Source organism: Tetrao urogallus (assembly GCF_951394365.1).
Source record: "Tetrao urogallus genome assembly, chromosome: 3".
NCBI lineage: Eukaryota > Metazoa > Chordata > Aves > Galliformes > Phasianidae > Tetrao > Tetrao urogallus.
In genome coordinates, this window is record NC_136815.1 from 5,112,930 (window position 1) to 5,136,500 (window position 23,571).

The window sequence follows — 23,571 nt, forward strand, 5'->3', positions numbered from 1 at the left end:
AAATTGCAGGTCTCCTACTGACACAGCTGTTGGGACACACAAGGATGTGCTGGAGATCAAAACCCAGTGCTCTCCAGCAGCCCACACTAGTGATATGGTCTACAAAGATCTTTGTAACGTGGTTTAAGTTGTAAAAACTCTAAGACTTTTTTTTATCTCTTTGGGAGGCTTTCATTTCCAAGCAGGAATAACTATTGTGAAGTTGTATTACCTAAAGCAGAAAATGGAAAGCACTTTAATTAAATGGCTGATCTTTCACACACACGTGCAAGTGACCACACTTCGCACTGTGGGTGCAAATTCAGTTTGCATAATGCGTCTCAAAGGATGCAGGTAATTAAGCCCACGTGCACCCATGTTTCAAACATGGTGATCTGTCTGTCTGCTTTTACTCTCCATGTAGACAGTTGTCTGGAAAACGAGTCTCTGTTTGAGAGGTGCTGATTGCAAAATCTTTAAAGATTTACGTGGGCTGAGTTGGGAGATTTTTAAGCAGGTTTGAGACATGGAATGAAATCCTTCCTTATTGATTAGAAGAAACTAAAAAATTACTTTTTTTACTAACCACATAAACAAAATGACCCTTTTAAGATTGCTGCTTTGAAATGACTTCATTGAAGAGCTGTTTTTCTCAGGCAACACTGTATTTTTTTCCAGAGAATTCACTATATTGCATTGTTTGGTATTTCTGATCAGGAAAGTAGCAACACTGTTTCTCTGTTCTCTGTTTCTTGGGTATGGAATGTCATTTTGATGGTTTTTTTTTTTTGTTTTGTTTTTTGTTTTTAAAAAAAAACTTCTATTATGTTACAGTTGCATTCACACAGCATATTCTTTATGTTTTTCACTCTGTACCTGGCCCAGCTTTACATATAGCATCACCTTATGACTCCAGATGCAACTAAGGCTCGGTTGTTCTGTATATCTCTCAAGCTTTTACATTTTCAGTAGGAAAATATAAATGGAGGAACTGAGGTTCAGAAAGACATTTTACCCTGCAATTTCACAATGGATCATTGGCTGAGTTGGGAGTTGTACCAAGCTGACACGGTGTCCCATTGTTTGGGCTATGTTGTCTTTCAGCCTTTCTGGTCCTGTGCTGCAACAATGCAGTTTTCCATATCAGTATGCCCTCTTAGCAGTAACTCAGCAACTTTTTGACTGATACAGATGGAATATTCTTCAAGTAGTCTTGTAGATTACAAACAAAGCTTTTCTTGATAATGTTGCTTTGTGGCTATTTGATCTTGTTTCCTCAGTTTCTTGATTGTTAAGATCAGTTAAGAGCTGTCCAAAACACTCCAAGGGATCCTATGGAAGCTCAGCAACTGGCCCTCTCTCTCCTTTACACTAACCTCACTTCACTGTACGTCAACATAACCCAGCAACTCCTTGATGTGGTCAAAGTGCAATGGCCTACAGGTTGTGCTAGCTCCCCACTGCTGCATTCATACTCAGCATCTGCAAGCTCTACTAGATACCTTCAGTCTGTTGCTAACTTACTTCTTAATGTTCTCTCCTAGGATGTGTGCACTGAATGCCCGCCTGGCCCACCAGGACTGCCAGGCATCCCAGGTTTCAAAGGTGACAAAGGTCTCCGAGGACCACCAGGTAGAGATGGCCAGGATGGGAAAATGGTAAGAGAGCTAAGGAAGTGGTCATCCCTTGGGTTTGGTTTAACTATATCCCTTGAATATGCTTTACCCATTTTTTTTTTTCCCCTAACAATATTTTTGCATGGTTGATTTTTATTTTTTTTCAGTTACAATGAACTGAATCTTTTATAGCTGTCTTTGAAGTCAGTGGACTGAATCTCAGCTGCTTCAGAGAGCCATAAGGTCTCTTCTGAGCCTTCTTTTCTCCAGACTAAACAATCCCAGTTCCCTCAGCCACTCTCATAAGACTTGTGCTCCAGACCCCTTGCAAACTTCACTGCTCTTCACTGGGCATGCTCCAGAGCCTTAATGTCTTCCTTGTAGTGAGCAGCCAAAAACTGAACACAGTACACAAGGTGTGGCCTCACCAGAGTTGAATACAGTGACCAGCTTTCCTGGAGCCCTTTACCTTTCAGGACAGACTCCCAAGGGACCCTCTGTACCAGTGTCCTGAATAGTTCAAAGTCTCCTCTCCAGAAGTCCAAGCAGTTCTCTGTTTCTGAAAAGCAGGTCTAGCAGGGTACCTCCCCTGGTAGGCTCTCTTACCATTTGCATCAGGAAGTTATCTCCCACACATTCTAGAAACCTCCACTGCTTTTTCTGCTCTGTATTAAATTTTCAGCATATTTCAGGGAAGTTGAAGTCCCCCATGAGAACAAGGGCTGGTGATCACACAGCTTCTGCCAGCTGCTCGTAGAATAACTCATCCATCTCTTCATCTTAGTTAGGCAGTCTATAACAGACCCTCCACCAGGATGTCAGCCCTACTGACCCTTCCTCCTAATCCCTACCCACATAGACTTAACCTTATCATAGTGAGCCACAAGCTCAACAAATCAAAGCAGTCTCTAACATAGGAAGCCATGCCACCAAATCTCCTTTCTTGCCTTTTCATTCTGAAGAGCTTATAGCCCTCCATTGAGACATTCCAGTTGTGGGACCAATCCCACCATGTTTCAGTAATGACAACTAAGTCATAGTTTGCCTTCCATGCAGTGGCTGAGAGCTCCTCCTGTTTGTTGTCCATGGTGCGTCCATTGGTGTTGATGCACTTCAGCTGAGACATTTGCCTCACTCCCAATCCTGTCATCCTGTCATTCCCCTAGACTCATCTTTAGTGAGCCTTATTTTATTCCCTTCCTATTTCACATCTAGTTTAAAACCATCTCAATGAGCTCTGCCATCTCCTGGCCTAGGATCTGTTTCCCCCTTTAAGACTGGTGAGACCCATCTGTAGCCATCAGGACAGGGACCTGGTAAGCCACTCCATGGTCAAAAAAACCAAAAACTCATGTGATTGCACCAGCCTATCAGCCACATATTTATGAGATGGGTTTTCCTGGACCTCTCAATAGCCCTTGCTGCCACTGAAGGGATAGAAAAAAACAGTACCTATCCACCCGTTCTTGTCCATCATCTACTCTGTAGGAGAAACCAAATAGCCCAGAAGCTGTTTTTCAGTCATGTTCATTGTTCAGAAGGAGAAATAGCAGCGGTATGTGAAAGGAAAGTAGAGAACAGTGACTGAGGAGTGAGTGGAGTACATTGCTGATTGAGACATGATCATTACGTGGACTTTTTGCTGGCTACATGGATGCCTAAGGGAAGTTTTAGGAGTAGCTATTGTTTAAGAGACACAGATTTTGCAGAGGACTTGAAATAAAGAATGGAGGTTAAGGGGTTTTAATAAATGACATGTGCTGAAATTAATCCCTTAACCTTTTCAATTATCTGTCAGGAAAGAGTGAGAATAAAAGTGATGGCCTTCTACCATCCAGAGATCCTGTATTATTTCACAACCCTAGAAAATCTTATTTAATGTTCTCTGTTTCAGTTTTCCTCCATCAGTCATGCTAGTAGATCTCTACATTTCTACTAAGTGGAAATAATTGAGTGAAAAGATGTATAGTGTAACTGTGAATTTGACCCATCTGTCTATAGTGAGCTTTGATGCATCTCATTTGAGCTGCAAAGAGGAATTCGGAAGAAGAAAATCAAAACTTTACTTCTTCAGGAAACCAGCCACTCCTGTAAAAAGTCGGACAGAGAATGTTATTCTAATGAATCAAGATCTTGACCACATTGTACCATTATAGGTTTTGGCACTCTGGTTGTGACTTCCCCTTGAGATTATGTGTTTCCAGCAGTGGCCAAGGCTGATATGTATAACCACAAAGATTTCCTAAGGGTTAGCTTGTTTGTAAAAGAGCCAACTACAGTGTTAGGCATTATTGTAAGTTAACCAAGTGGCATACATAATGTGCTGATGAACCTTTCAATGCCATATGCAAAAAGATCTGTATAGTACAGTAGGTGCTGGAGAATAGTTCAATCTGCAGTGCTGAGCATAAAAGTGTCCTGACCACCTTGGCTCCAGCACTGAGGATGACAGGCTCTGCCTTCTTGAAATGTAAGAAACTAGTATTTACCTCTACCTCTTCTGAATTGCAGGGAAATGCTGGTCCCAGAGGTCCTGCAGGCCCACCTGGACTGGATGGCCAAAAGGTTTGTTGATCTTTAGTGTTCTAAGCAGAAATTATCTGTGATTAGTTCGAGCACTGTTGACACAAGCTGTTGATAGGACCCATCTCTATATTAAGGAGCAGATCTGACTTATTGGTGGGCCCTGCGCTGGCATTTCAGTGGAGTACCACGGGTGCACAGAACTGCACAGCTATGTGAACACTGTTCCATTTAAATACAGTCTTCTATCATCCCTCTGTTCACAAAAACAAACAAACAGAAATGAAACAAAACAAAATGTAAAGTGTTTGATTCTTGATAAAGAATTTCATTTCACTAATATTTTGAGGAGAGACATGGAAATTAGAATCAACTGTCAGTGCAAATCAGGTGAGGAAGCAATTAAAGCTTCAGCAAGTAACCTTCTTCCTGCATTGATTCTCTCCTTTCTATATCCCACATGTTGGAATCCCTTTAAATTAAAGCGTGGCCTTCAAATGCACCATGTGCAATATTTGCAGATCCATAGATCCTGAATGCTCCCTGAAATACACTGTAAAAAGAACGACTTGGTTCAGATGCATCTTTCTGCATCATGATTTAGGGATGTAGGCCAATATCAAGCACGATGTCTGAAGGATTCCAATAATATCACATTTTGAGCATTTCCCACAAATAGCTCTGTCAGCATTCTGTTCACAGTGCCAGTGCCTGGTCAGTCGAAACTTTTAAAACTACCTAATGTGAAATAAATCAAAACAAATCAATGGAGGGAGAGAGAAGAAATGAAGGCCACAGGTTTTCTACATACTTCCCTGCATCCTGATCTACTGTCTAAAACAACTTCTACTATTTTAACATCTTTGTATTTGCACTTATTATTGTAGGACAAACTAATACTGATTCATAAATTAATTTTAAATCTTGCAAATTAAAGTGTGCTGAAGGTACAGTAGAGCAGTAGAGTCTCAAAAGCAAACATTAAGGCCGATCAAAATGAGAGTACCTCCCAAGATTAAATTTTCAGAGGAATTAGCATCCATAAAGACAACAAGCAGTGGAAAACCCAGGTAGTCTGGGACTCCCATATGCTGCTTTTTTTAATGCTATGCAAAAGTGGAGATCTGGGTAGCAAGACTGAATAGAATGGTTTGCATTGGAAGGGACCCCAAGATTATCTAGTTTCAACACCTTACTGTGGGCAAGGACACCTTCCACTGGATTAGGTTGCGCAGGACCCCATCCAGCCTGGCCTTGGATGCCTCGAGGGATGGGTTAACCACAGCTTCTCTGGATAACCTCTTCTAGAGCCTCACCATCCTCGTAGTGAATAATTTCTTCCTTATAGCTAATCTAAATCTAATCTCTTTTAGTTTAAGGCCACTACTCTTTCTCTTATCAGTATACGGTATACTCCTTAATAAGGAATCCCTCTCCAACTTTACTGTAGGCCCCCCTTCAGCTGCTGGAAGGCTGCTATAAGGTCTCTCTGTAGTCTTCTCCAGGCTGACCAACCCCAACTCTCACTGCAAAGGCTCTTCACAACAACTTCTAAACCTGTTTAGTTGAAACCTGTCCAAGGAGGTTGTAGGTGCCCATCCCTGGGGGCATTCAAGGCCAGGCTGGATGTGGCTCTGGGCAGCCTGGTCTGGTGGTTGGCAACCCTGCACATAGCAGGGGGTTGAAACTGGATGATCATTGTGGTCCTTTTCAACCCAGGCCGTTCTATGATTCTGTGATGATGATCTATCAAACAACAAGACTTAGACTGTACATGTGCATAATATAAAATCAAATAATTGATAAATAATCTGGCTTGCACTCAGTGAACTGGCAAACTCATGGCGTTTGCAATTGTTAAGAGCAAATATTGTGAAAGAAGAGACAAAGACAAAGGCTGTCACTGTGACTCCTTTCCAGATATTTGAGGAGGCTCCTCATAGTGAAAAATCTATAGAGCTCTGCAGCTTTGAAAGTGCAGTATGTTGTCTCTACCAGCACCATGCAAATGTGTATAACTCTCCCTTCCCTACTTGGCTCCTTGCTCTCATGTAATGAACCAGAGAATCATTTAAATGGCCTGCAATTCATTAGTGTCCTCTGTGTCATTCATGTCATAATTTGTATACCCACCATCTCAGTTTTTTTTGCTGTGTGAAATTCATCCTGCCTGTAAGTAACTGCAAGCACTGATAATACAGACATCTACTTCTGAGTTAGTTGCTTCTGCTCTGTTGTCAGAGACACAGGGAAATTGGAGGGCACATTCTGGGCATTAATTTTCTGACTGCACCTTAGAAATGCTGGTTTTGACATTGTTGGCCCTGAAGGCAAAAAAGATTAGTACCTGATGCTGTAGATGCCTTTAGTGGGCCAAATGATTCCTTACCAGAATCCCATTTAGTACATTGCCTAGCAGCCTTTTTATTTTTAAGGATGTTTATGTCCTCTTTGTGTCCCTAAGCCAAAAAAATGAAATTATATTTATATATATATAAATAAAAGGCCATCCCGAGTCTGTTTAAAGACCATTTTCCCATATATTGCTAGCTCCTGCATTGATAGGGAAAATCACAGGCAGAATTTAATAGGAGCAGAAGCAGGGTTCAGTTCTTATTTCTGTATTTTATGCTCAGATGACCAAGTGCTTTATGAAATAAGTCAAAAAGCTAATAAAATACTGAATCTAAGTGACTTTCAGTGACTTTTTTTTCTCATTATCAAGGGTGCTAAAGGAGACCGTGGAATAACTGGGGATGCAGGAGAAAAAGGCGAACAGGTAAAAATTAACTATGCTTTCCAATAGTGCTTTGTTTGTGATTCCTTCTTCAACAGTTGCTCTAATGCTGAAAAATACAACTACTTGAAAAAAAGACAAGAAAGATGAAATTTGTCCATCATTGCTAAACCTTTACTTTATTAAGAGTGGGACCATAGAAGTCCTCCTCAGGATTCCCTTCCAGTCTCCAACTCAGATCTTCCCTGTGTTGTGTTGCTGGATTCTAAGATGATTTTTTCCTCACCTCTTCATTCAATGCATTCAGTTCTCTGCAGTACCCAACTTCTGTTCACTTCCTCAGCTAATATCTACATGAGGTCCAGGAGACTAAACACCTCTGGACTGAAAAGGCTGAAAAGGCCAGTTTTGCTATTAATCCTAGAAGGTGATGGATATAGGATGTGCCACAGGAAAGAAAATAGTCTAAATTGTAGAAAGTGTTTGCACTTATTTTTGTCGAGGGCTGAGTCAGTAGTTTAAGGTGCAAATTCAGTCTTCAAAGAAAATTGTAGGATATTTTAAATGACATTGATTTCCAGCCTGGTCTTCTTCCACAATATTTGTTCTCAGCTCCTATTAACATTCCGTGAAATACATATTACAGAAAGTACACCCTAAATCTAACTGTGTTCATTACTGAAGTGCTTACTTTGAAAACCAACACTTTGATTTAAAAAGCTGCAGTCCATTATTTCCTTATAACCAGCACTCTGTGTATTGTCGTATTTTGATGTTACCTCACAGTACCCAATGATCAATTAACCTACATACAAGTAGAAATATGAATAATGTATGAAGTCTCTCGTTTTGTTTCGCAGGGACACCCTGGAATGCCTGGCTTTGCAGGGGCTCCTGGAAACCCTGGCCCACCTGTAAGTTCCTCTGTTGCAAAGCAGATGGTCTTATATTTTCCTTACTAATAACAGTATCCACAGAAAGGGCCATTCTCACCTGCCTGCACACTGCATTTTCCTTTTCCAGTGGGTTCCTAATGGTCCTTGAGTGTCATAGATTTCTCTGCTCATTATAATTGCTATTTAATACATCAGCCACTTTTCACTGATTGCTTCATCTCACTCTGTAAATTGATGCTAAGCTTCAGTCCCTCTCTTTATACAAGGCAATGATCATGAAAACTCTTCCACAGAGACTACTTAGGAGTTCATGTATAGGTGTTTACTTATAGGCAGAATAAGCTCTCAGCCTGGAACTGGCAGATCTAACAGTGATTTTGGTTTTCAGTTTTACGCAGTAATATGATAGTGAATTTTTCTCCAATTTTTGTATCCTCCAGATTGCTTTTGGATTAAGAGACCTTTTACTCGTGTCCTGCTGTGTCACAATTCTTATTTCTTGTTCTGCACTCTGCACAAATACAGTTATGCTTCTTTGCATATATAAAGTCATAATACTGGAGTGTCATTGCAGAAGCAAGGCTGAAATAACTTGGCTCTCCTGCTTGTGATATCACCACTTGCAGTCTCCAGGAGCAGGGACTTTTCCTGAGCAAAGGGCTTTTCTTTCCAAACCTTCTGTCTTTGCCTATAGTCATTACTACTTACACTGCTGCTTGCAGAGCAATCTGACTGCTGTGATAAGGGCTTTCAGCATTTGTCTTTTATGGGAATCAGCATAGTCCCTTTTAAGCTGAGTTTACATTGTAACTCCTGAAGGACAAGAGGTACTGGGAAAAAAAAAGACCATGTTAAAATTAAAGGCCATGTTAAAATTCTGCTTTCAGATAGTAGTGATGCCAAGAGGCCGCTGAATGCTTAGCCACCAGGACAACACATGAGGACCTTTTTGTGGGTCGTTTGCACTTCTGCAAGTTCATTTTAAGAAGCATATTTTTAGGTGAAACTGATAATATGAGAACATTTACTGCCACAGCCGTAGGTCTATTTTGGTAAGAATAAAATTCTTAAAGCTGTCCCATGACATCCTCATGGGAGTCACGAAGAGAGTGTGAATGGAGTCAACTGAAATGTAAAAAATAAAACTGATCTTGTCAAAGGAGAGCAAGTTGCAGTGTTCCAGTAGATTCTTTTTCCTGATGTGCCTTTTTCCTCTGTCTGCATGGACCTGTGGTTCTAGGGTGGTAGGGAACACTGACAAATATACAAAATGTGTTAATTATTCATGTTATTTCTACTTTGTTTTGTTTAGGGACCAGATGGGGCACCAGGACCAATAGGACCAGCAGGAAACCCAGGAGACATGGTAAGCTCTCGGTTATGTGTTGAAACACTAGCTTAACCTAGCTTTTTCTCTGTGAATAAAGCTGAGCTGGAACTGAAATAATATCTTTTGAAAGCTTCCCACATTGTCCATTCTGAAACCACTCTATACCTGCAAGTAGGACCCACACAAATAACAACAGATTACTCTGTTCCTGTTGCTCCAAACTAGCCAGAATGAAATATCCGGTACATGGAACTTCTTCAGTGCATCCTTGCTTACCGTCTAAGGAGGTAGTTATACGTCTCATGTGTCCATCTTTGCTATTAATATCTTTTAGCCTCTGTGGCATAATGGCTTAATTTGTTAGGCTGGTGCATGACCCAGGGTAACACTTGAATTGTGCCTGAGGACTGTCAAAACAAAACCAGCAACATTTTGAAGAATGCCACAGCACAGACTGCTTGGGTCCCGCACTTTTGGACCACTTCTTGGCACCACTGCAAACACTTGCACGGGGGCAAACTTCAAGAAATGGATGAAGAATTTTCCTACTGCTGTTTCATTTCAAGGTCATTCATATTCTATTTTAAGGTAATGCATCAGAAATCTGTAGGAGAGAAGGGTAATCTGATTGGAATCTGATTGATGCTTACCTAAGTGTGAAAAGGAAAAAAAATCATGATTTAGGACTGTGTAATTCTGTGATTAATTTCTGGAGCAGGGTGAGCAAGACACCTTTTGCACATCTGTTTCAATCATAAGGGACTCAACAACTGTCTTTCTGGTGGCTGCTGTGAAATCAGTCAGCACTACCATCAGAGAGGACACAGATTGCATGGACAAGCTGGCTGAACTTCCCTTTCAAACGGATGGTTAAGGCTGAAATAATTTGAAGGACCTCATATGCTTTCGTGAGACCTGTCTCCTATCCCTGGAGACATTCAAGGTCAGGCTGGATGGGAATCTAGCTGTAGGTGTCCCTATTCATTGCAGAGGAGTTGGAATAGATGTCCTTTAAGGGTTCCCTTCCAAACAATTATATGATTCTATGAATAAGAGGATATTTCTCTCTTGGGGCAGTCAACAAGGCACTTCTCATATCTGCTGATTCAAGAGATATAAAATACAGACTTTCTGTTTTCTGGATGGACACTTCATCACAGAAGCTAAGCACTCAGTGCTAAATATAACTAAACCGAGGAAGAAAATACTGGTGATTTTAGTGGATTCTTTAATTGTAACAACTTATAAATAATACTGTATGTTTTTTTTTTGTAAAAACCTTCAAGTTTAAGCAGAAATGAAGTCAAGAAAACCTGAATACAGTATGATATGAGCTGCAAGACCAGATTCTCACAGTGGTGCCATGTCAAACATTGCATTCAATCTTTATATGAGAAGCATCTGAGAAACTCATCTGAACCTTGGTGTTTCTACTTTCTTTCCAGGGTAAAGATGGCCCTCCAGGTCCACAAGGCCCACCAGGCGTTCCTGGACTTCCTGTGAGTGCAGTTCAGCTCCTTCTCTTTCAATACATAGAACTGTTTATAAGCACGTGTGGACATGAACCAAACAGATTCCTGAAGTGCTCTGAAAGCTGTGCATGATCTTTAAAGGGATACCTGTAATGTTGGTGAGATGTCCTTGGCCCAGGACATGATGAGTGCTGTATTTATCACTTCAGATCTAAGTGTTAAACTATCTGAAACAGCCTTGTTCCTCATCTGCCTGTTCATTTTTTAAAATTCTTTTTATTTTTTTAAATTCTTTTTATTTTTTGCATAAATACTCTCATACAGAGCACAGAACTAATGTAATAACACCAGTGTAAGGGAATAAGAATTCACAGTCTGGAATACCAGCTTCCTCTCAAACCATAGCTGAAATGATTCCTTTGCACTGACTCAAGTGCATCTGGGGCATAAACACTTTTCTTCTGGAAAAGGCATTAATACAAAATTTAGTTTTGTTTTCTTTTTTCCTTATTGGTGTAGGGCTAGAGTTATTTGCAGTGTAAAGTAGCTTAGGTGAATGCCATTATAATGGTATTATAATGATTTATAAGAGTTGTCTTTAGAAACCTCTTTTAACACTGTTAACATGCTCACCTTGCTGAGCAGAAAGAAGCCCCTTTGAATTGCCATACTGAATAGGGAAAAAGCACAAACTCTTTCCCTATGGAAATGTGACAGAAAAAGTTTATGTCTGAACTATAGTAATAACAGAATTTCTGGAGCATTGGGCAAAATTAAATACAGTCACAATGAAGCAGAGGTGCTATTTTGAGTTTTCATATTGACACAAGTATACCAATCTCTCCTATAAACTCCTTGTTATACCTCGTTATGTGTTTCATTAACAGGGCATTGCTGGGAATGATGGCAAAGATGGCAAGCCAGGATCTCTTGGAGAACCGGTAATGTAATTTAAAGGCGCTTCACACAGGCAATCACAGACCACATCCAGTTATTACTTTTGTAGCTGCTTATCTATGGGCTCAATGGGGGCAGGAAATCTGTTGGCATATCTTTTTCTAACACCAGAGGGGCTGTATTGTATCGAGCAATTTGTAAGATTCACTCTGGAATTCTTGAAAAGAAATTGGATTCTTTTACAACTACTATAAATACTCCAAAACGTTGTGATTCCATCTTTACAAGTACTGCAAATATTACAGAGAAAGAAGATTCTCTTGTAACATTTAATCTAAGGATTGCATTTTAAGGTAGAAGATTATGGAGCATAAAAAGTTTAGAGGAGGTGTCTTAAAAGAAAGCCTTTTCTGAGTTACTCTGTAATGGTTCTGTTGTCCAGGATTAGAGAGGTTTATATTTGATGTTCTCCACTTGGTCTATGCTTGCATTTATTGAAGGCAAAAACAAAAAAAGCTGAGCCATGAAGTTGTCAGCCAAAAGGAAATGTTAATAAATTGGGCAGTGAATGTAATTCCTTACCACTGTGTTTCTTAGAAGAAGAATGTGCTTTCAGTGTCTGGCATTGCCAGCCTCTTTCTGTGCCTTGTCAAATGGGACTTAGTCCTTCTGTAAAAAGCCAAGTCCCCAGTCATTTAGGGGAATGGAGAAATGCTTGTGACAACAGCTGCAACAAACATGCTTCCAACTGCTTCCAACAAAACAGCTGGTTTCCGTGTGCACATACTGATTTTGTACGTGCTGACCAGGTATTGCTGTAGTTGTGTGCATTATTCCTCTGAAATAAAAACATTGTGAAGGTGCATCAATCCAAAGGTGTAAATATCTTTGAAGTTCGAAGTGTATGTTCATGACGGTGCAGATGTAGAAATGTCTCTGCCTTGTTTCCAATAGGGAAAACCTGGAGAACCAGGCCTCCCAGGCCAGGAGGGTGCCAGAGGCTTACCGGTAGGTTCTGTCCCGTAACTCTTCTGTACTGTAGCTAGGAAGCTTTTGATGGAGGATGATAACTCTTAATGATGTGAACATCTATTGTTGGTGACATAGACAGTAAGACTGAGTACACCTTCAGTAAGCTTGTGGATGACACCAAGCTGTGTGGTGTCCTGCACTTGCTGAAGAGATGGGTTGCCATTCAGTGGCACCTTGATAGGTTTTAGAGGTGCCCATGAGAATCTCAAGTTCAGCAATGCCGAGGGCAAGGTCCTGCAGCTGGGCTAGGGCAATCCCAAGCACAGATGTAGGCTGGGAATGAGTGGATAGAGAGTGACCCTGAGGAGGAGGACTTCTGGGAAGGTTATTAAGTTCATGTTCAAGGTAGAACATTCTCACTGCTTCAAGTGTTAGTGTAATGGGCAATTATTTAATTCTCTTTTTCAGGGTTTCAAAGGACAGAGGGGAGATATAGGTCCCCCAGGTCCACGGGTAAGTAACATGCACTGCCTGCATGATGGTCCTTTATAGAAAGGTGGTGTGAATTGAAGTTCTGCTCCTAGTTAAGGTGAGGCAACTGGCAGATCTGAGTCGTCTGAAACTGCCTTTGAGAAAGACCTGCATGAGAAATTTTCACAGGAGGCCTCCACACAACATTCTACTTGTAAAATTACTGATATAGAGGGTGAGGAACCTTACTTCAGCTATTGAATGTGAATTCAATGAATTCAGCAGAAATGCCTAAGACATGCAGAATATGTTCAGAGCAAAACATAAAGGAGTGCAGAAATGACTTTAGCCATTTGGCTTACTTGCCTATTCATAACGAAGCTCAAAACTCAAGTCCTGCATGTTAAGTTGTTCTCATTTCTGAGCAATGCAGTACAAAATGTTCCTTAATGTAGACAGTGGAATACCAAACTGAATTTCTCTCTGCTTATTCAATGCTGATTCTCCATGGGGAAGGAAAATACTTTGCTTGGAGTATCTTAGCTGAGCAATCCAGTGCTGGAGCTGCTCATCTTCATTACAGTAGTTCCTATACTATGTGTATGTTGGTGGGTTTTAGTTACTACACTAGCAGCAATAAATATCCTGCTGGAAAGCACTGTACTGCCCTGTGCATCACTATCAGAAGATGCTTTTGAATTCTTTTTAAAAGCTGTGTGTCGCATATGATACACAAGGTTTTTATTGTCTTTAGAAATTACTCACTGAGCTCAGTTGAAACCCCACACCACTTGCAGTGGTGTTACTGGTCTGCCATTGACCTTGAGCTGATATCTCTTCTTTTTTTTTGCTGAATTGCAGGGGGAACCAGGTGCGACAGGTCCTGCTGGGCATGAGGGGCCACCAGGGAAGGACGTAAGTGTACTATTTTGGGCAGACATTCATCTTCTCCCTGACAAATGAAAAAAAATCATTCACGGTGACCCCTCCCTAAAAACAACTGCAGAAACTGAAATAAAGGGTAAATTATTGCAGCAGTGCATAGGAAATGATTTGTATGAAGCTCATTAGAGTACCAACAAATTTGAGGGCTTTCCTCACCACTCTGTCACAGCTTCTGACACATAAATATCAGGGATATCTTTGGAAAAGGAGGGAGAGCTATACTGTCTGAATCACAGGCTGTGCTGTGCAGCCATAGACCTGTTTTCTGCCACTGCTCTCCAAACTGTGTTTCATTCTGAAGATCCCACTGGGCCAGGGTTCATTCCACTTGCTCTGCAAAAGGTGGAACCTTACTGCATGCATAGCTGAAGCACAATCTATGACATACTTGTGGAATAATGCTGCTGCTCAGAGCAAAGAGAGATGGTACAGACAGATCCTTATTAGCGTCAAATGCAGTCACATAGCAAAGTCTCTGGAGAGCACAACTGAAGCAGCATCCTGCAGCAGCTGCTCAGCAATGTACTGAGTGGCTGATATGCCAGTGTCATGGGATGTGGGGAAGTGGTTTCTCCCTTGCACCCCTAATATCACTGAAAAGCTGTTGTGTTGTCAATAGTACTCTACAAAGTAAAATGGAAGATAGGCCCAGGGGAACCCCTCAGGGAAGGTAGGAACAGCTTAAGGCTTGCTTAAGGGAGAGCGAAGGACTTCCAGTCTCTGAGGAATCCATCTTTAGTATCAGATGATGCCAATGGGTTCTGCTTGTGATCAGACTGCACTGGGTGATAAATGTTTGAAATTCAAGAAGCTAGTCATACATAACTGGAAGGGGCCAGTGAAGCTTTTCTTGTTTTTCCTTAATACACAAACAGTTTAATTTAATAGGAGAAGTTTAAAATGATGGCTTGTTTGTCTCCCTATCAGATCTTTCCTACTCACTACTTTTACTTCCTACTTTTCTTCATTTTAGGGTGATACTGGCCCCATAGGACCACAGGGCCCTCGAGGGCTCAGAGGGCAGCCGGTGAGTTTTTCTCCTGATAAGCAGTTTCTGGAGGTACACTGTATTTAGTGTATTTAGTTTATGTTCTGCAGTCCAGACCTGTGGTTTGGAAGAAGAATGCTATGCAAGATCCAAGTGTTGTTTGGTGAAATCCTACCTAAATTTGGGGAAAACAAAGAACTAAATTGATGGAAACTGATGGGGACTAATATGGAGCACAAAGTAATGCTAGTTTCTGACTTCTGTGGGAAAGATAGTTTAATGATTTCTACCAAGATTGCAATGTCAGAAGTGCTTGTATTCCGGACTTGCCACTGGAATATCACTCCTTATCGCATGGCCTCTGCACGTGGTTTTCAAAGGCAGATAGTAGTTGCAGGTAACCATATTGGGATATCTGGGATCCTGTTGTGATACTATTCATTTTTGTCATACCTTCTATAATTTATCCTGATTTAAAAAAAAAAAAAAAAAAAAAAAGCATCGTTTTGAGAAAAAACATTTGTTTAATTGAACACTTGTAGAGCTTGATTAAATCTTCAGTAGAGAAATGGCAATTTAGTTAACATTTCTGAAAGCATCATCTGGAATGGCTGAGAAATTACTTGCATTAATTTAATAGGCTTTTCAATTCTCTTTTAAAATTCAATCCTTTCCAAATTTGAATGCATATCTCAGTGCTGAACATGAGCACATCTTTAATGTGTTATAATAAGGGTGATTTCTTTGCCTTCTGCCAGTGATCTGCTAGTGAAACATTCTACAACATGTTCTGTAATCAGGGCAAAGTGCTGATTCAGCCAGCAATTCCAGGAGCTGAAATGGCAGATCTCTTGTAGCTGGGAGGGTAGGGAGTTATATTACACTGTAGGAACATATGGAAAGCTCCTCTGTCTACCTGATAATTTATCTTGTTATTTCTGCACTGCTAGCATCATTCACTAATAGGTCATGCCCCTTTACAACACCACAAATGCATAAACATGTTTGAGAAAATGGAAGTTATCACCATTCCAAAACATATTCTTCTTTAGAGGAGAGCTACATGGATTTTTGTATGGCCACGGGCGAAGTATCAGTTTCTTTTGTTGTTCTTCTGCTTTGTTTCTTTATTAAAGAACATGAGGTATGATTTTGAATATCGACAGTAAAAAGGCTGGTCTATACCATCAATCCAGTGCAATGGTGAGCACATCTGAAAAGTGGTTTGCAGAACCTGTCTTAGTCATTGGAAACAGGAATTCTTTGAACATAAGTAGGTTTGGGTGATCTGGAGGTATCTGTTGGCCAGTGCAGATTGTTTTCACGTTGATCATGGAGTTGCCAGGAGTTTGTCAAACACTGACTAATGGAGCTGCCATAGTAGATAGCTCCATCTGTACAGGATTCATGTGAAAAGAATAAGAGTGAAGAGACAGAGAAGGAGTGCTAGTTTGCTCCTGTTCACATTAGGGAGTCTGGGTCCTCATCTCTGACTTTTTATCTAGAGATGTGGTCGGCCATGCAGTCATAGATGCAGAAGTTGTGGGGTTAATAAAAAATAGGACATCCTCACTCTGTAATCTGCCAAGAGGGAAGGTTGGAAAATGTTAAAGAAATCCTTGCTGGTATAGCAGCAGGTGGATACTTCTATTGATCATAGTATATTTTGTTTCACAAACCTTTTTTCTTTTCACCTTAGGGCAAGAATGGATTGCCTGGACCTGCAGGAGAACCTGGCCCAGCAGGTAACCCAGTAAGTACCACAAAGGAAAATTCATCCAGCTAGCAGTTATGTCAGGGAGAGGTGACTGATGAAGTATAGATGGGGTGGTTTATGTGTAGCTACTTGAAGTCTGTCAAGTTGCCATGTCTGAAGGTAGAGGTCAGTGACCTGAAAATCATTGACTAGCCATAATATCAGAGGGGTTTTGGCTACATTCCTGGAATTGAGCTGCTAGCTGGGTCATTTAAAAAAAAAAAAAAGAAAAAAAAAAAACGAAAAAAAAGAGAAAAAAAAAGAAAAAAAGGAAATGATTGATTACCTGGCATGGAGAAAAGATTGGCATGCCTCATCTTTACCAGTTGATTTAATTTTGTCAAGCAGAGACTCTGCAGCCAGTGGAGAGCTGTCACAAGAAAGGAGAGGGCTTCAGGGAGTTGGCAGGCTGCCATGGAGGAACAGCAGCATAGAGAAATTCTCCCCAGGCACATGGGGGAAGAGCAGGTAGTGGGCAGTAAACCAAGATCATGGAGCAGAATGAATCCCCCGGGGCCATCCTGTGTGGAAGAACAGAATGGTAATGAAGTGCTGTAAGGAGCACAGAAAGAAGAGTTTTTCTCTGTAATGCTGCTGAAAATTGTTCAGGATTCAGCATATCCATGCAAGCGAACCTTTCTGTCCAGCAGCACCTTTTGCAGTTCTGGGCTTTTCTTTCCGTTTGCCCACCTAGACATTACATCTTGTTGGTCTGGTAAATTCTAAAAGAAACAAAGACATAACACAAGGAATCTGAAAAATATTGCAGTGGGATTCCACTCATCTTTGTAATACTCTGCCCTTGCAGTACCAGAAAGTAACCTCAGCATTGTTGCTGACATTTGCCCTGAGGATGTTTCTGTGAAGATCATCAGAGGGCTGGAGCACCTCCCCTACGGGGACAGGCTGACAGAACTGGGGATCTTGCCTGGAGAAGAGAAGGCTCTAAGGAGATATTATAGCAGCTTTCCAGTACCTGCAGGGGGCCTACAGGAAAACTGGGAAGGGACTTTTTATAAGCGTAGGTAGTGATAGGATGAGGGGAAATGGTTTTAAATTGAAAGAACTTAGATTTAGATTATTGGAAGGCATTCTTTACTGTGAGGGTTGTGAGACACTGGAACAGGTTGCCCAGTGAGGTTGTGGATGCCCCCTCCCTGGAAGCTATTGAAGGTCAGGCTGGATGGGGCTGTGAGCAACCTGGTCTAGTGGGAGGTGTCCCTGCCTGCAGCAGAGAAGTTGGAACTGGATGATCTTAAAGGTCCCTTGTAACCCAAACCGTTCTATGATCATAGGATTCTTTGCTGCCAAGATGTCTTCTCCTAAAATTTCACAGAGAAGTAAATAACACCTTTAATGCATGGGTTGGTGATAGCAGGCAGATTACAGGTGGGATAGAAGTAATGCAGTCTACCAGCCTTTTTGCAGCCAAAAGTCATTGCTACTGCTTTTTTTTTTGTCCTTGCTGCAACTCATTACCTTGCCTAAACCATTGCCATTGCTTCTTACCATATGGATTGCCTCTGTTGTCCATTCAATCTTCATTTCTTCTCATCATGCCTGCCTCCCCTCCCTATGTCTTTTGCCTTTTACTGCTTTTTGACTGTGTGGGTTGCTACTCAATGTTTTTTCCAAGGTTGCTGGGGTTCTGGAATGCTCTGTGAGTGCCAAACAGGGGCTAGTTTTTGGTCATCCTCATGTAATTCCATTACCTACTTAGAGAGTCAGATAGTGACCCACAGTTTTTTCAGGCACCTTCCTGCACAAACACAGAACTAAAGCACTCTCTGCTTCAGAGGATTTACACTCCAAAAATAACATAAGAGATTGAAAAAGGATAAAGTCAGATGGATGAGAAAGGGGAAACAATGGCAGTATTGGTCAGCAGAACAGACAGTCTTCTCATCAGAATCCTTCTCTGTCATTAAAATGAATCCTCTCTCCTTCATAAAAGTTATTATGAGAAGTGCTTCCATGTACAGAACACTGGTCCATTTATTTCCAGCCTTGTCTGGAAATGCAATGATTTCCTTTGCAATGTAGTATGACAAGCCAACATATTATATTTCTGTTTGAAGAAAATGAGAAGTGAGAAAGATGATTGTGACAATGACGGTTTCTTTTCCACCACATGAGTTGCTGTATCACTGCTGACTTGTAGTCACAACACTTGCCAGGAACCTGCTCCTTTTATTTGACAGTGCCCATACTGCTCAACAGTGCTCACGCTTAAACCGGTGTACAGCAATACAACAAACCCCCTGTAATCTCCAGATTTTTCTCATCGTTGCATCATATACTTTGAGTCACTGCCTACTTGAAAGCCATGTGCTTGGTTCCTTGTTGGCACAAGACAAACCTAAAACAAAGGCAAGTTTTATTCTAAGAAGAAAAGTTGCATTATGAATTAGGTGTCAAACAAAGTTGTGAAAGAAAAGGTTACAAAAAAAAAACCCTTACAAAAAATCAGAAGTATATGTGAAATGGATCTGTTTCCCGAATTGACATTTAAGCTGCCCTGATCTGTAAGAAGAAGGGACAGTTTGGCAGAATATCACAAGAGATAAGTAAAAGGCAGACGTTTCTTGAATTGAAGCTGAAAAGAAGAGCAAAGGAGCAGCTCAGTAATTGTTGTCTGCTAAATGTATTCTCGGATTTGAACGATATGACCATTTGCACTGCTTTCCTGCTCTTGTGCATCACAGCATTTCCACAGCCACACCAACACATTATAAGCCATACTGCAGCAGAAGTAGCTGCTGAACACACCTCCTGTCACTTCCACAACTGTCACTTCCTTATCAACCTTTCACAGGGACCCCACACAGCTTGTTAATAATGCAGACCTGCTATCTGCAATCTGCTTTTCTTTGTTTTGCCTTTTGTTGTCGGTTTTGGGAGTCTTGCTGCTACAGTGAAAGATTTCCCCATTCCAATGTATCTGCAAATGCATGCTCTGGAAAAGAGATGTTGGAAAAAGGACTGCTAGTGTCTCCCTCCTTTCTGTCCAAAGGGTCCTAAAGGAAATAAAGGAGAAAATGGCAGCCCAGGACTCCCTGGCTTCATAGGACCCCGAGGACCACCTGTAAGTATGGTTGGGGATGGGTTAGAGCTGATAATTGCCTGCTTTTATGTGTTGGACAGTGAAGATAGGACAGTTGTCTTCAATTAGGTAGAAAACATAGGCAGGAGATATCACAGATCCAGAAGCCATATGCGTCACTTCAGAAGAAAACTGGACTGCAGAGACTGGCATTACTCTTATGGGAAAACACCTGTGACCCCGTTTGAGGAAGTGGTTCTTGTCAGTCAGCACTGGTATTAGGTGCATTAATTGGGCTGGTTCATCACTGCTCTTTACATGGGCATGGGGTTACTCAGACTTTGTCTCTGCATGAATCCCAGAATGGCTAAATAGGGAATTTTTAAGTGATGATAGTATTAAAGTTATTCTTGATATTCCCTGTTCCCAGGAAAATTCTTCTGTTACCTTTAACGGAGGTACATCACAATTAAAATATTCAGATAGCTTCCAAAGTGATCTAAAATAAAACCTATTCATGTGAAAGTATCACATCTTTGAAATTCAATTTCTTTAGCCCTACCAAGGCAAGAAAAATATGTTACATTCTACTTGAAGTATGGAAAAGATTGAATGTTAGGTAAATGTTTTCATTTTCATTTCTAACTCTGGTGCGACAAAATTAGATTTTAATTGTTTTCATGTCAATCTAGCAGAAATGAGTCTTTCACAGGATGAATCATTCTTTTTTCTTCTTTTTTTTTTTTTTTTAATTTAAGGATTGAAAAGGGAGTCTTGTGATGAGGAGAAAGGCATATTTCTCTGGAAAATTAATTTAAGGCAGCAAATGCAGTGGCCATTTAAAGCTGAAGTGGCCCTAAGGAACATTCAAGAGGGTCTGATGCTGCCTAATTGGAGCTGATGTGATCACACATCTGTGATTAGTTACACTGCTCATGCAGACACAGATGTGTTCTAGTGCAGTGGAAGCAATTCTGTGGATTTTCAGGTTATGGAAAAAACACTCTAATGCATACATGCATTAGAGGTATGATCACATCTGTGAATTGTAAATGCATCCTTCCATTCATAGTATAGGAAAGAGGATAGAATTTTAGTAGTGTGCTTCAGGACTGCAGTGATTTTTTTATTTTTTTTTTTTTCTGGCTGAAATGCTAAAATGCAAAGATTGTTCTGCCTTATTGGCACATCATAAATGCAGGGTATAGAAAAAAATCCTGATGGAGTGCTTATTTAAGCTGTGATTATTTTATGTAGCTCTCAAATATGGGCAAGTTTTCAGACTCAGAGTTTCTTTATCCATGGCTCAATATCTCATATCCAGCTACTGTTGTATAGGATAACACCACTCATTAACAAACATGCTTCCTTTACATCTTTAGACTATTATGGCTATACCATTGGCACTTCCCAAGCTAAATGGGCTGGAATAGAATGTCTCAGTGTTTTTTCCAACTGTAATGATTCTATAATTCTATGACTCCATGATTAAACCAGTCGAAGTGAAGCTTATGATGCTTTGTGAAATACCTGTAAGAAAAAGGAATACAATTTTTGAAAGCAGGAACACACTTTCCTTCTAGGTTTTCCTTCTATTTGTAAACATTTACACTGTGTACAGACTTCTAAAAAATTACAAATCAGGATGTGCCTTTCCAGGAATGACCTATAGCAGTAGGCTAATGTTAAATATTCCAAACTCACTTCTGTGTGGCAGAAAACTTGTGCTCTAGACACAAAGCGAAACTCGTGGATAAAAGGTAGGCTCTGTCTTCCAAGTCTGCAATATGGTGCTAAATTCACTCTCTGTACTCTCAGGGTGATCCAGGAGAAAAAGGCCCTCCAGGAAAGGAGGTAAGTTGGATTCCCAGTTGTTTCAGAACAGTGCTGATGTCTCAGGAAAAAAAACCAAACAGGGATGCCACCTGGGTTACATCAAAATGCTTGGATTTCTTTTTGCTTGATTTTCTTTATATTTGAAAACAAACAGTGATCTCAGAGATCTATGGGACCAACAGGGAAATATATTTTCTCCAGGTCTCAGTAATCATTGTGAATACATGTGCTTTATTACTTATTATGATTCTTTCATGATAACCCTTATTTTGTTGCAGGGTGCACCAGGGAAACCAGGTGAACCTGGATCCAAAGGAGAGAGGGTAGGTTGGAGTGTAATATTAATCGTTTCTTTATGGATGCCACATCCCTGCATGTGTTCAAAGCCAGGCTGGATGGGGCCCTAGGCAACCTGGTCTAGTGTATGGTTTAGCGCTTGGCAGCCCTGACTGGGGCGGGGGAGTTGGAACTAGATCTTTGAGGTCCCTTCCAAACCAAGCCATTCTATGATTCTATGGCTCATTACATTGAAATTGAGAGCTGTTTTGAGTACGGGCTGGGGAAGAGATCATTTAAGAGTGAGATATGGCCTGTAGAGATCTTATACCCTCCCCCTTTCCTCCCAGCCCTCTCTTTAATCATTCAGTGTCAGTAATAATTTGTGGATCATTTGTAATTCACCAGATGCTGTATTCAGGAACTGCCAGCTCAGCTGTTTGTGTTTTGCAGTGCAGTGGAAATCAGAAGTTTGCCTTTTATTTTGTGGTGGTAAGATCAGATTATTTGTTTTTTTTGCTTAGGGAGAGCCTGGCATCAAAGGTGAAAAAGGTCCTCCAGGAGAAAAGGGCCCTCCAGGTGAGCCTGGGATACCTGGTCATAAAGGCCATCCAGGTCTGATGGGACCTCATGGACCACCAGGAGACAGTGGGCAAGTTGGACCTCCTGGTCCCCCAGGACAGCCAGGATTTCCAGGACCACGGGTGAGGCTGCCAGATAAGGGCTTTGTGCTATGGTGGGAAATCAGAAAAGCTTCTAAGGTTGCGGTAGGGCTGGGAGAAACCAGAGCAAGTATGTGCTGCAACAGGGAGACAGCATTTTTCTCTCTCATCTCTTGATACATAAAAAGCAGACCTATGTTTTCTGGGGGTACTGGATTAAACTTCAAGAACTGAACAATTCAGACCGACAGCCAAGGAGGCCACTCTGACTCCTTATAACCATAACAGCCTAAATCAGGTCATGCAACTATGCCCATGCATACCTGGAGTCCAAAAAAACTTCTTGCTATATGGGTGTTAATGCTTACTGTTTCATACAGAGGTCTTATGTCTTCCTCTGCTGCCGGTTGCTATGAGAGACAAAGTGCTGAGCCATGGAAAGGTCACTGCTCTATTCCTGGAAATTCTGGAGTCAGCTCATCAGAATTCATGAAATCCTACTTTTGTTTAATATTCTTTTCTTTTCTTTTTTCTAATGGGAAACAATCTGGCTATTGAAAGTGCCTGAGGGTAATGTATGTACAAGAATGAGAACAATGACTGACCTGACATTAGTGAAGCTGATATGTCCATCCTGAGAATAAATTTGAGATTACCTCAGGGGGGGTAATAACTAGTAAAGTAATCTCCAGTAATATGAATGCTGGGTAAACTTTAGACAAAACTTTTTTTTTTTTGCATCTCATCAACACAGAGATTTGATGCTGTCCAGTGATGATTATGGAGACTTGCAACTAATAGAGTTAAAATGTCAAAAGATAATATGTAAGCCTTCAAATTATGTTCCACAATGATGCTTGCTTATTGGGATATTCACTGAGAGCCATTACAAGTGGTTAGTAGTAAGGACAAAATTGCTGCTTTTGTCACCATCAAACACATGTTTTCCTTACGCAGAATTGCTGTGGGAAGAAGGCAGCAAATGGATCAACTCCATCCTTATTAGCAATTTACTGGTTAAAATTGAAATGTCTCTTGGCTATTTAATAAAAATCTCAATTTCTTACTGGAGAACAACTTCTGATTCTGAAGACTTTATTAAGGTTTTGTAAACAGAGGAGACTGTATGCATTATTATATGTTAGAAGTATTAAGTCTGAGGGACAAAAACC

General features: G+C 40.8%; 1 protein-coding gene across 1 annotated transcript in view; it reads left to right on the forward strand.

Annotated features, from left to right (window-relative positions):
• Nucleotides 1–23,571, forward strand: part of COL22A1 (collagen type XXII alpha 1 chain) — a gene marked incomplete at both ends in the record, with an annotated part of 197,594 nt that overhangs the window by 169,512 nt on the left and 4,511 nt on the right. The window contains 16 exons of the mRNA XM_079533383.1: nucleotides 1,524–1,637; nucleotides 4,107–4,160; nucleotides 6,844–6,897; nucleotides 7,716–7,769; nucleotides 9,064–9,117; nucleotides 10,527–10,580; nucleotides 11,441–11,494; nucleotides 12,405–12,458; nucleotides 12,891–12,935; nucleotides 13,755–13,808; nucleotides 14,812–14,865; nucleotides 16,526–16,579; nucleotides 19,596–19,667; nucleotides 21,444–21,479; nucleotides 21,740–21,784; nucleotides 22,262–22,441. Of these exons, the coding sequence (XP_079389509.1) occupies nucleotides 1,524–1,637; nucleotides 4,107–4,160; nucleotides 6,844–6,897; nucleotides 7,716–7,769; nucleotides 9,064–9,117; nucleotides 10,527–10,580; nucleotides 11,441–11,494; nucleotides 12,405–12,458; nucleotides 12,891–12,935; nucleotides 13,755–13,808; nucleotides 14,812–14,865; nucleotides 16,526–16,579; nucleotides 19,596–19,667; nucleotides 21,444–21,479; nucleotides 21,740–21,784; nucleotides 22,262–22,441 (1,032 nt within the window). The remainder of the gene's footprint in view (nucleotides 1–1,523; nucleotides 1,638–4,106; nucleotides 4,161–6,843; nucleotides 6,898–7,715; nucleotides 7,770–9,063; nucleotides 9,118–10,526; nucleotides 10,581–11,440; nucleotides 11,495–12,404; nucleotides 12,459–12,890; nucleotides 12,936–13,754; nucleotides 13,809–14,811; nucleotides 14,866–16,525; nucleotides 16,580–19,595; nucleotides 19,668–21,443; nucleotides 21,480–21,739; nucleotides 21,785–22,261; nucleotides 22,442–23,571) is intronic.